At 38.1% G+C, this 12,241-nt stretch overlaps 1 protein-coding gene across 1 annotated transcript in view; it reads right to left on the reverse strand.

Moving 5' to 3' along the window:
* LOC130257805 (neural-cadherin-like) overlaps window positions 1–12,241 on the reverse strand; it is a 61,500-nt gene that overhangs the window by 26,946 nt on the left and 22,313 nt on the right. The window contains exons 7-16 of the mRNA XM_056500666.1: window positions 9,753–9,895; window positions 7,287–7,459; window positions 6,115–6,283; window positions 5,153–5,323; window positions 4,450–4,622; window positions 3,251–3,418; window positions 2,836–3,085; window positions 2,611–2,738; window positions 1,578–1,764; window positions 690–833 (exon numbers count right to left, since the gene is read on the reverse strand). Coding sequence (XP_056356641.1) covers window positions 690–833; window positions 1,578–1,764; window positions 2,611–2,738; window positions 2,836–3,085; window positions 3,251–3,418; window positions 4,450–4,622; window positions 5,153–5,323; window positions 6,115–6,283; window positions 7,287–7,459; window positions 9,753–9,895 — 1,706 coding nt within the window. The remainder of the gene's footprint in view (window positions 1–689; window positions 834–1,577; window positions 1,765–2,610; window positions 2,739–2,835; window positions 3,086–3,250; window positions 3,419–4,449; window positions 4,623–5,152; window positions 5,324–6,114; window positions 6,284–7,286; window positions 7,460–9,752; window positions 9,896–12,241) is intronic.

The raw sequence follows: 12,241 nt of genomic DNA on the forward strand, positions 1-12,241 counted from the left end.
GCAGTACATCTTTACCACATTTGCCTCAGCCTCCTACAGAGTGGGAGGAATCCAGTGCAGTCAGGATTTCCACGCTCTTCACAAACACACAGAGAACAGTCCTTGGGACTTGTGCAACAACAACAAAAAAGCAGTGTTTCACCATACAGTGAAGCTGAATTAGCACTGCTCCATGGTCAAAAGATGGAAGCATGTACTGATCCGTCTCTATAAGCACTGGTTATGTACTTCTACATGATTAGTGGCTGAATTTCTGGTTGGTTTGTGGATAAAACAGTGTTGCTAAAATTCATCATATGCATTTAGGAAGTCTAGATTCAAATAAAACAAAGAAACAAACCAAACACAAACTATACTGTCCATCATAGACAAAGCAAATGAATCTCACTGAAATCAAGTCTGACTTATGCTAGTTAACCACGACATTTTTACTGGCACCCATTTGTAAGAAAATTATCTGATCTATAAAAAATTTGTATCCGTGGGCACAGAAATTATCTCCTATAATCCCATATTAGTGCACGTCTTCTGAAAGAGATTGTGCATCACAGCTCCATTATGAGCTAATGTTCATGCCTGATCAGTGCACACTTAAAAGTTTTAAAATCTAGAGACAGAAAGACATTTCCCTTTCTCACACCATCTTGGTGTGCTGAGATAACTGATTAATATTTTGGGCAGTGCTTTACCTTCATCCTCATCATTAGCACTGACTGTGAGGATGGTGGATCCCACGTCCTGGTCCTCGTCCACGTTCACCTCGTAGACGCTCTGGGCAAACACGGGCTGGTTGTCGTTCACGTCGCTGACGGACACTCGCACATAGGCTGTGTCTGCAGAGACAGGGAGCCAGGGATTGAAATCCCAGCTGTGCCACTTCTGTCAGCTGCAATCCCTTAACCTGCCTGCCTGCACATTAAATGAAGACAAATATGCAGACAATACAGAAACAAACCCTTAGGGTTGTGGACCATATATATACCAACATTACTCAAAAGCACTTGGGTATCAAATAAATGTCACATCCGATTTGTTTAAACGCATACTACATGAATAATTGAATAATTGATGCCTAATATGGCAGTTGTACAGTGTTTAGTCATAACATTTCATCTGAAGCCACAAGATTTTAAGTTTTTATTTAAGCAGGGCAATCAATTGAAAAAAGGACTTTCTATCTTGCATATTCCTGTTTCATAATTACTTTTGACTGAATACCATTCCCTATGCAGTGCTTTGAGAAACACTTGCACTACCCAAAGACTTGCATCCTACAGAGAGCAGGCACATCTTTGCTAGCTAGAAAACACTCTCTAAACTCTAAATATGAAGGCCTATAGGGTTTTTCTAAATTTCAGAACAAAAAAATTGCTTGATCATCATGTAAAGTTTATCTTCCAGCTCTAACAACTGTTGCAAAAATAAAGGGTAAAAAAGCCACCACAAAACCAGAACAACACTCTTTCACAAGACATGAAAAAAAAAAAGAAATTACCATTTAATCTTGTATTTCAGGGCTCCTGTTTTCAGACACAATCCAAGTAATATCCCACTTAGCACAGTCACACGTCTCTTACCAGAGTTTGGCTTCCCATGCTTTCCAGGTCGAGCTGATTCAGACCCATCCACTGACTTGACTTCCAGAAGGTAGGAGCCCTTTTCCTCTCTGTCAAACACTGAGGTGGTGTAAATGGAGCCTGTCTGGGGGTCCAAGCGAAAAAAGGTGTAGTCTCTGCCACTGTCATGTAACAGGGAGTAAGTTATCTACAGGATTAAAAAGAAGTGGTTAGTATATACTTTCCTTTTGTTGAATAGCTCACAATTAGAATAGCACTTAAAGAGAGGAAGAGCTGTCCCATGTCTGAGTACTTGATCAGACCAAGGAAGTTGGGTAAAACTGCAGCTTCAGCAGTCTGGTCTAAAGCCAACTAACCTCCTTGACTGCTGATCTGTAAAGGAAAATAATTTTTCTAATCAGCTCCTGATTTCACTAGGACATGTTTGTACAGTGCTTGTGCTGCAGCACTCAAACTCGGCTAAAGATCCCAAGTATTTCTACAACATCCACAGGTGAGCTGCATTTGACCCTGCTCAGGATCTCAGACCATGTTCTACCCTCTACTACATGTATGGTTTTGTGACTTCAGCTTGCACTCTTGTTCTAAGGATGTATCTATTTTCCATTTTTCTAAATCAGCAAGGAATGCATCCTCTTTGGGTGTTAACTTGCCATATTTTGTAAGGATTCAGTTTGCAGTACTGCTAATGATCTCCCACTCACAGAAGCTTTGAGCACAGCTTTTCTTCCATTCATTTATCCAATCTCATTTTAGGTCTATGTAGAACTTCCCAAACAAGGCAGTTCTACAGCAAGCATTTCAACTAAGCTACAGGCTGTGTAAATATTTCCTTTTCTGTCTCACACCTCCTAGTTTTAGTTGCATATTTCACATGGCAAGACAGAGAAGTATGTAATTAACTACTTTATTTCATTCTACATTTCCCTATTAGTCATCCCTTTTCTAAGCTGAAGATTTCCAGACTATTTAGCCATTGCTCATGCAGAAGTTATTCCATCTATCATCAGGGGAGGTGAAGGTCCCCACTTACCTCACCATGCTGACCAAGGTCAAGGTCAGTAGCAGACACCTGAGTGACAAATGTCCCCACATCAGCTCCCTCTGTTACTGAGGCTTCATAGATGGATGAAGTGAAGAATGGGACATTGTCATTGACATCTAGAACATCACAAAGAGCACAGAGAGAGAAAACTATAAAACTTTAAAGGCAAATAGTGCAGGATTATACTGTGACATCATGGAACAGCTCACACACCTGTGACATTAACATAGACCGTGGTGAATGCTGCCAGAGGAACTGCAGCCACGTTCTGTGCTCGCACCCGCAGCAGAAAGCTCTTTGTTGTTTCATAATCCAGTGGCTCAGCTACCAGGATTGAAGCAGAACCATCATGTCTGTTTGGAGTCAGGTAGAAACGAACTGGCATGTTGGTCTCTGGGACAAGCCCCTCTTCCAGGTTGTAAGTGACACGGGGATCTCCAAGGGGAGAAGTTGCTTTGATTGTCTGCACAGTTCAAAAAGTGTGTGTAATCAACCCCTCTGTAAGTACAGCAACATGTCTAAAAGCTTTTGTGTTTTGATTCTCCCAGATACTCAGCTATGAAACACAAAACTCTTATAAACCAGTTACTCTGCAGCCTGAGAGCTACAGACAAACAGACAACCTTACCAAAATTGAGGCATCCCGTGTCGTGTTCTCTGGAATAACCACTTCATAGCTGTCTCTTTCCCATTGTGGAGGCTGGTTTTTTGCACTGGTTACAGTTACAGCAAGTTCAACTTTACTGCTCCTGTTGCCTCCATCTGTAGCAGTAATCTCTCGAATTATAGATGACTTCTGAACAGTAAAAAAGGTTTCATTACAGAAGGTTTTGAGCAGACCTCCAAAATATATTAATACATAAAATTAAAGGTACACTTAAAAATAACCTTCACAGAAGAAAAAGATCTGAAGCTGAACTCAAAATATGAACTAGATGGAAATTTGATGAAAATTGTATTTACTTTCCTGAAGATGTTTGTCAAATTTGCTATATGTCTCAATAAACCTAAGCAAATGTCACACAAAATTTAAAACCAAACAGAACAAAAAAATCCACTTTGTGGAGGCTCTGAGTTCTTAAGCTTACCTATTAACAGTTCTTGCTATTAGGTCTGTAGGGTTCTTAGATTAATTAACAAAATATGATAAAAGGACACCCCTTCACCAAACTTTTGTGTGTCAGTTACTTAGAAGTATCTACATCTATATACATCTACAACTATAGTTCCATTTCAGAACAAATTACTTTAAAACCTGAAAATATCAAACCGCTTGTGTAGGAATTTAGAAATAGCTGAAACTGATCAGTTTTAGATAACTACATGCATGATGCTTTATCTTCCTGAGGGACAGCTATGCTTAATGCACCACAACTGACATATATCAAGTTGGGAATCTGTATCAGGACCAAAATTTCACACTTGTTCCCATTCAGGTTTGTGTCTTGACTCATTGCCTGTTAACACAATGAAGTCCTACACTTGGGCTCTTGCTCCCCTGCTTATGACCTCAGTCCCCTAGCCCTTAGAATCAGCGTGCCAAAGCCAGGGAAATGGGAAGAGCAAGTCTCAGAGGCATTGCTGTGGCTGCTGCTTCTCAGCTTAAAGCAGGGTTTGCTCATATGCAATTCACAGTCCATGAACTCAGCAGCTAAAAGCCTGAGACTCATGTTTAATTTAAATGATGAGTTATTTATTAGGTGTATTAGATGCATTGATCCTTTAACCTAAGGGGGTAACCCAAACTCATGACCTCAGTCTCTTCCAGTTCCTCAGTCCCTCTATATATTGAAATAACCAGCTTAAAAAGGGAAGCAAGCACCATACCTGAGATATGGGTTGGTTCACAAACACCCAACCTGTGGTAGGATTAATCTGTAAATAATTTGGTTCATCACTTGCTATGGAATATGTAATGGCAGCATTTGAGCTGTAGTCATCATCACGGGCTGCAACACGCAGGAAGCTGGTCCCAACTCTTGTGTCCTCTCTGAGGAAATCTAATGTAAGAAAATGATATTTCAAATTGGTCATTAATTTGCTAAACTACCATGGACATTCTAGTAAGTCATAAAGAAATAACTGCCATACATTATTACCTTAGTATCATTTTCTCTTCCTTGGAACAACAGCCACACACACTGAGTATTTTAAAGGGCTGCTATCACTCCAGAGCTACAGATCATATCTGAACTTCATATTACCCCATTCATAACCTGGCATTCTTATTTCTTATAAGATACTTCTTCTGACTGTATTTTAAATCAGAGAATAATTTCTCTATATGAATGACATGGCTGTTGTTTTAAGGAACTTTCCCATATGGCAGGCCTATGAGCCAAGGCTGTACAGGTTACATCACACATTATACAGACTAACAGCTCTGCAATAAATAATTAAGGTACATCTCTGGATGCATCAAAATTTGTCACATACTCTACTGCCAGGAGAGGCAAAAACCCAAATATCTGAGACATGGCGTACGCTCACACTCAAGGCACTGAAACTCTATCCAATGACTCTCAATTACATTCGTAGTGGGTGTTTTCAAATCTGGGATCATTGTCATTTTGGTCCAGGATGACAACATTTATCTGACATATTCCAATGAGTGGCTCCGCTGCCTGATCTGTTGCTGTCACAGTGATGGGATATTCCCTCTGTTTTTCTCGATCAAATACCTGAAGAGTTGTCAGAACTCCTGAAAACAAATTAAATATCAAAGAGTTAAAATTCTGCGCATCTGGCAATATTCTACATGCAGATGTTTATTTTTCTGTCAATACACTGGGATACAATGCAGTAGGTTAAGTACACCTATAACATTGGCTTTAGGTTCAAGGATCCAAACCCCGAGATTTAACAATTGCAGCAGCTGACATTGTACTGCTCAGGTAAATTCAAACTTTAGTTACACTTACATCTACATGCAATAGGAATTTGAATTAGAACGGAAGTGCAAATTAAGTTTAGAAAATGGAGATAAGTACAAACTAAGAGAATCAATTTCTCAAAAAAAATATTTCTTCTGAAGAGCGGTAAGTACAGGGTAAAGGAATGTTTCATATCTTTTTTTCTCCAGAAGTTCAGCCTGAACTTAGTTTTGGCCTTCTAAGATTTAGTTCCCTTGCTGTTTGTAAGATTGCTGTTATTTGGATAAATCACTTATATGCCATTAGCAATGTTACAAGATAACACGCACTTAAAATAGGTTTGTTTGGGTTTTTTTAATCCAGTTACAAAAGCACACAACTATTTCACAAAGCAGAACTTCCACATTTCAAGGAAAACCTCAGTTTTAGTTCAGTACTGGAAATGTATGAAACTTAGTTTCATAGAAGACTTGTTCATGCAGTTAATACAATTTATATTTAGTCTGCTGTCAAAACACTAAATGAAAAAGCATGAAGTCTGATTTTATCTAAGTCTTTTCTCCAACAGTGTTACGAGGTGGTTTCTCTATGCCATTATCAGTTCTGACATTTGCTTTACCTGTGTCAGGATGAATGCTAAATGCTGGTAGGACACCATCTCTGTGCATCAAGCCATATTTCACTATACCATTGGCTCCTTCATCAGCATCAGTGGCTTCAACCTGCAGAACAACAGTCCCTGAAGGCTGATTTTCCAGGACAGAAGCATGTTCCCGATAATACTGGCACTAAGATAAGGGAGGAAAAGAAAGAAAAAAAATTTAAAAAGAGAAAAATCAAGGACTTCCCTTGCCATTTGATTTAAAGATATACTAGCAGAGGAAAAAAATAATTCTTTAGCTACAGTTACATTGCCATGCTCTGCTGTTAAAGCTTTATCTGTACCATGATTAATTTAAATTTCCCTTACTATTTTGTGGTTATAAAAACAACACACATGAGGCCTCTGAGCATCTCCAGCTAATGCAAATATTTGGAGAAAAAGTTAAAGATCCTTCCAAATGCAAATCTTTTTCTATATTAGCAAAGGTCTAATAAAAAAGAGGGCATACACTTGCCCAAACCATAGAATTGTTTTGATCAGAAAGGGATTTCTACACAAAACAACTTTGTTAAGGAGAGGTTACTGAGAATTTCTAAGACTGACATGAATAGTTGCTCACTTTTCAAAATATGCAACATTGCTCATCAACATCTGAGCCATCAGTACCACACCTGAAATTTTTAGATAAAATATCTTTAACATGAATTAACATTCTGAAACCAAACTCAAGCATTTATTTTTTACATACTTCACTGTTTAAGCTAAAACATTCATTCTTCTCTCTTTCATTAGTTCCAAACACACAATCATCAAAGGAAGCCTATGTAATTTAGAGAGGTATTCTGGAGGATTTTGGAACAAGCCCACTGCACAGACAGCTATCCCTGTGGATTCTTGCTTATATGTGTCACATGGGATCTCCAAAAGTGTTTCACTTGGCCTTACTCTCTGAAATGCCAGAGATGAGGTATGGTTCAGGGAACAGACAGCAGCTTATAGGAGCTGTTCTGCCACAAGAGCAGAACAAACCCTGAAAGCCTTAGGGAGGGACAGAAAAGAAGGAGAAGACAGGACTCAGAGGGAAGCAGAGCACCTGTTGACCAGATCAGTTGCTGGACACCTGCAGTGCCAACAGGGTTAAAACACTTTTACACAGTCCAGTACAAATGACAGAGGTTTTTATTTACCTTCTGAAAGACAGGTTTGTTATTGTTGACATCATCAATTTTCACAACAACCTGGGCAGTACTTGAGAGAGGATGGGGCCCTCCAGAGGCATTATCATCAGTAGCTGTGACATTCAGGATATATTCTGTCCCCTGCAGCTTAGGAAATGGGCTTGCACGAAGTCTTACTAGCCCTGTAGAAACAACAGGTTGTGGGGTTTTGCTGCATTAACCCATTCCCATTATTCTTCTCACTAGTAAGCATTCTGGCTTACCTATTCACCAGTAAACCATAAGGCTGTACTGTTTAATTTAACTACAGTGTTTTTACTGCAGTCCCACATTAAAACAAAATTAAGACATCACAACAAGTTTGTCTGCAGGTTTGTCTACAGAGCAAACTGAGCCAACAGCCACAACTCAGCTGATCTGCATGTAATGGCTTTCATCAATCTGCAGCTGCCATGGACAGCTCAGCTGAAACTACTTCATATTTATCTTCCTGCAGCTCAGTCACAGCAGCATGGAACTACAGAGGCACAGGCTGAGAAAACTCTATTCTGCCACTCAGAATTCCCACAGGACACACCCTGCTGGGTGGGATACAGAGACATTTGCAGAAAGAGAGTTGCTACAAATGTAAAAGGGACCATAGGTGCCTGAGATCCTGCAGAAAGGGGCTGAAATTCTTTTGCTCCACCATCCATCACATCCGTCATTCATCAGGAATAATCACAATTGTCATCACAACAGAGTATTTTCACAGCATCAATGTCACTCAATTTGCTTAAAAATGTATTGTTTTAGTTGCAGCACTTATCTTTGACACTTCTCCACTTTACCTCCTCATTTCTACTGCAAGAAGGTACAGACTATTCCCCTGACATCATTCCTGAAAAGAAACTGCTCTAAGCCACTGTATAAAATTTTTCTGGTTCATTCAGCATCAAAAGCCTAAAATTGTTTTGGAAAAAATGCTAAGGTTCCTTAAGTTAAGTTTTAAATACTGTAAAATTAATTGGCAAAAAAAGTATAAATGTACCTATACAAGATTTGCTATATTAAACCTGTGGAGCTAATCCCAAGAGATACTATCAATCAAATGTTAAGATGCTTTGACCAAAAAAATCTGTTTCTTACAAAAAAAGATTTTCAGAAGTGTCAGGTATTTTTAATGCTGTAGCATTTAGAGACTTTCAAAACCTTTATTCATCTTCAGGTGCAAAGCATCTCTAGAAATTTAACTCTTGGAACCAGCAAGTCTACTTTAAAGTCAGAAAGGAAGTAAAGGAGCTCATAGTAAACACAGGGTCATGATTCAATGCTTGAAAGTTACCTGCAAATTTTTGGGAACATTTCAGAATCTAACATTAATATTGCAAAACCATGATTGCACTAAAATTAATCATCATGTTAAGTGAACTCTATGAAATAAAGTGAAGGAATAACTAAGAGGAGCTTACTCCTTCCTATGTATTCAATGCTTCTACTTTGGAAAATCTAAGTTCAGTTTTTGATTGCAGTTCAAAATACAAAGTAGTTTAACTGAAGTTAATTAAGTTACTTCAATCCTTCAATGGGATTTCAATTTGTTTGCCTGTTTCAATCTCAAAACATCCTCTTCTGTTTTTTCAAGCAATCAACAGCAAATAAATCCTATTAATTTAAAGGGATATGTCAATCTACTCAGATGTTGGTGTTTGTGCACATGGTTAATTTTTTTTTTCTAATGAGAACACCAATGTGGTTGGTAGGAACCTTTTTTCTTTTCATGTTTTGAAAATATATGACTGCTGAAAAAAGCTGAAAAAAATGCAAAAATTGGCATTTCAGAACAAATGCCTTAAAGTGCAAAGTATTCTCCACGCATCTTTTTTTTCTCATGCATGCAGTATTCTTGGCTAAATAACACTGGTCATGTGAATGATTTTAGCCTTAAATTAAAAATATACTTCCTTATTTCAGATATTCCATAGTTTTACCTTCACTGAAATAAAACAGTGGCAGTCTCATTCTACCAAACACATTATTTTGTGTCAGCACAACTCTGATAAGTTCAGCCAACAAATGTTTGCTCTCACCAGCATAATCAGGACATTGACACAAGCACGGGGTGGGAAAACAGACGTCCAGTTTCTTATATTAAATTCTATTCAGATACTTGTCTGACATTTTGGAATGTCACCCTGTTATCAGTAATAACATTCTCTATTAAGTTACTGTCTCTTAAGCTACCTGTTATCAATAATAATGCCCTCTATTAAGTTACTGACTGAAAGCAAACACTGAACAGGTAAGAGAGGTCAATTGTACACAGATTTTAGGAAATGATACCATTTAAAAATATTATAAGAGACTATATGCATTCTTTCCCTGCACTTTTAAAAATTAAGCTTCAAAAATAATGTATGCTATTCAGTTTGATATAAGACCAAATTCAAGGTTCATCACAACAGAATTAGCAGCAAAGAGCTAATATATAATTACCTTTCTTAGGGTCAATAACAAAGTTCCCTTTCTGATTCCCAGACAGAATATCATATGTCACACCATCTCCATCAGGATCAACAGCATTAACTGTGGCAATCAGTGTGTTTGGGCCTGCATCTTCAGAAACAAAGCTCCTGTAGCTGTTAAAAAACCCAAAGAGCAGCACATTCATTAATTTAACCAGGATATAATATATAGAGTACTAAGCTTTACAACACCTTTTCAAAGGGCACTGCAGGAAATTGTAATTTTCTAATACAATTACACTGATATGATGCTTTTTTGTTAAGCAGTGAAAGGATCATTGATGATCTATCCAACCATCCACATCTTTCTGGTTTTACTCCCATATTTCCACTCCAAACTTCCAGCAGTACCACAGCCTTGAAGATGAGCTGTGCAACAAGACTTGTACTAAATGCAGAATTCACTTGGCTTTTTTTTTTTAAATTTTTAAAAAAATGAGCTTCCTGATTCACAGACTCCAAGCAAACATTTGCTAAGTTAAAGCAGTTCTCGTTACAGCACTTTCTGACACAAGCCCTCAAAAGACTTTCAGTGCAGTCCTTGCCCCAGCAGGACTAGGATGAGAGTGAGATGTGGAGGATCTGTGCATAATGTCAGTTTTACAAAAATCTCTGCTCAAGTCCAGACACATCACTGACATTGTAAGCTCTTAAGAGGCATTATCAGCCTAAGCTTAATGCTCTCTGGAGTAGAAAAGCCCCCTGCTTTAGCAAAGTCCCAAATATTTATTATTTTATCTGACTGGATTGAGCGTGTGTCAGACTAAGCATCCATCAGGCCTGTCCACAGTAGATATCCCAAGGCTCAGCTGTAAGAATGAACTGCATCTGGCTTTGTCCAGCATAACACAGATGCACCACTGGGTTAGAGTGCTTATGGACATGCTGGCCAGATGCTGAGAATAGCAAAAAATTTAAAGGAAAAGAAAATGGATGAACAGAAAACCTTTTCCTTCGCTTTTGTCATCACGATATGTGATTTCTATGAAACCTCCACAGACACAGCTGCTTTTCTTCTCCCAATTTTATATGCAATGAGGTAAGAGAAGTAAATCATTCTGGTTTAGCTCAGTCACAACCCTCAAGACACTGTCTTAACTCTGCATCTCAAAAGCATATGAACAGTAATTCTGATAATTTTTTTACATGAAATACAGGGAGAGAGGAGTTCAGAAGAGATGTCTTAAAAAAGAGAAAGTAAAAACTGACAACATGAAACAGAATGGTAGCCTTAAGCATTTCATAACTGAGATAAAGAACAACTGTGATGAAAGAAAGCCCATGAAAAGGAATCATGAGTTTATACTGGGCTGTAAATCTGTTTGAACAAAGGGCTAGAAGGACAACATCATCACCTAGATTTGTACTAGACTGCCACAGAGCACAACATTAACTGCAAATAGTCTCTCAACAGGCCCCAATTTACATGTGTTCACAATGGTTCTATTTCATGGAAAACTTCAACTAAGTTCTGTCTGAAATTTACCTTTGGATTCAAGATTTTTTTCATAACAGGAAAGATAAAGCAAAATCAAAGCCTAGTTAACCAAAACCTTAAGACTGTATTCCAGGAGATTAGTTCAATTCCAATGCCTATCTACATGTACACAGCAGTTGTTTCCCTGCTTTTGCATAGAGAACAGAAAAACTTATTGTGAAGGTTTGGTAATTTAAAATTATATTAATTTTAATCATATTCTTCAGTAAACTTTAAGTACAAGAGCTGGCAGGGATTTTTTTTCAAACTATGTTTTCTGTTTCAAATTAGTTAGAGATGTTTACAGCATCTACGTCATAGTATCACTCACTTCTGATTAAAACATTAGGAACAAATGCAGATAAATACTCAATATCTCTGAACAGTAAAATAAATAAATAAATTAAAAATAGATCAAATTCTCCAAGCCATATCTCCTTAGCAATGTTTAGAAAACAAAGGAAGGCACAAGATTTTGAAGCCAGAGGTTATCTGCACATAAAACAAGGATTGTCAGAAAACTTTGATGTTTTGTTCAGCTAAACCCCAAGCTTAGCATCACTGTAATCTTTGCCTTGGTTTTGTTCTGAGCAACTTCTGCTTTTAAGAGTAGAAGGCTGGTGCAAAAGCTGACTGGAAATTCCATTAGTAAGTCTCTAACATCACTGCAAGTTTGTAGTACTTCTGGCAGTGCTTTAGCTGCTTCTGAGTCCCAGCTATGGAAGAAAAGTCCTGTGCTTAGAAGAAAAAAAAAAGATACATACAGCTTGTAGGGCATGGAACTAAGTGAAATTAAGTGAACTCCTCTTAATGGCATTTATCTTGTGGGTTTTGTAATTCAGTTGCCATTTAGGATTGTGTCATCTAAGCATTTTTCTTTGGCAGCTATAAACCAGGGATGCAGACTGCTGACTCTAAGTTTAAACTGCCTAATTAAAAGGCAAAATTCCCCCATGTCTCTGGATGAGGGCTGATGGCAACAA

The sequence above is a fragment of the Oenanthe melanoleuca genome, chromosome 11 (assembly GCF_029582105.1).
Source record: "Oenanthe melanoleuca isolate GR-GAL-2019-014 chromosome 11, OMel1.0, whole genome shotgun sequence".
Classification (NCBI taxonomy): Eukaryota; Metazoa; Chordata; class Aves; order Passeriformes; family Muscicapidae; genus Oenanthe; species Oenanthe melanoleuca.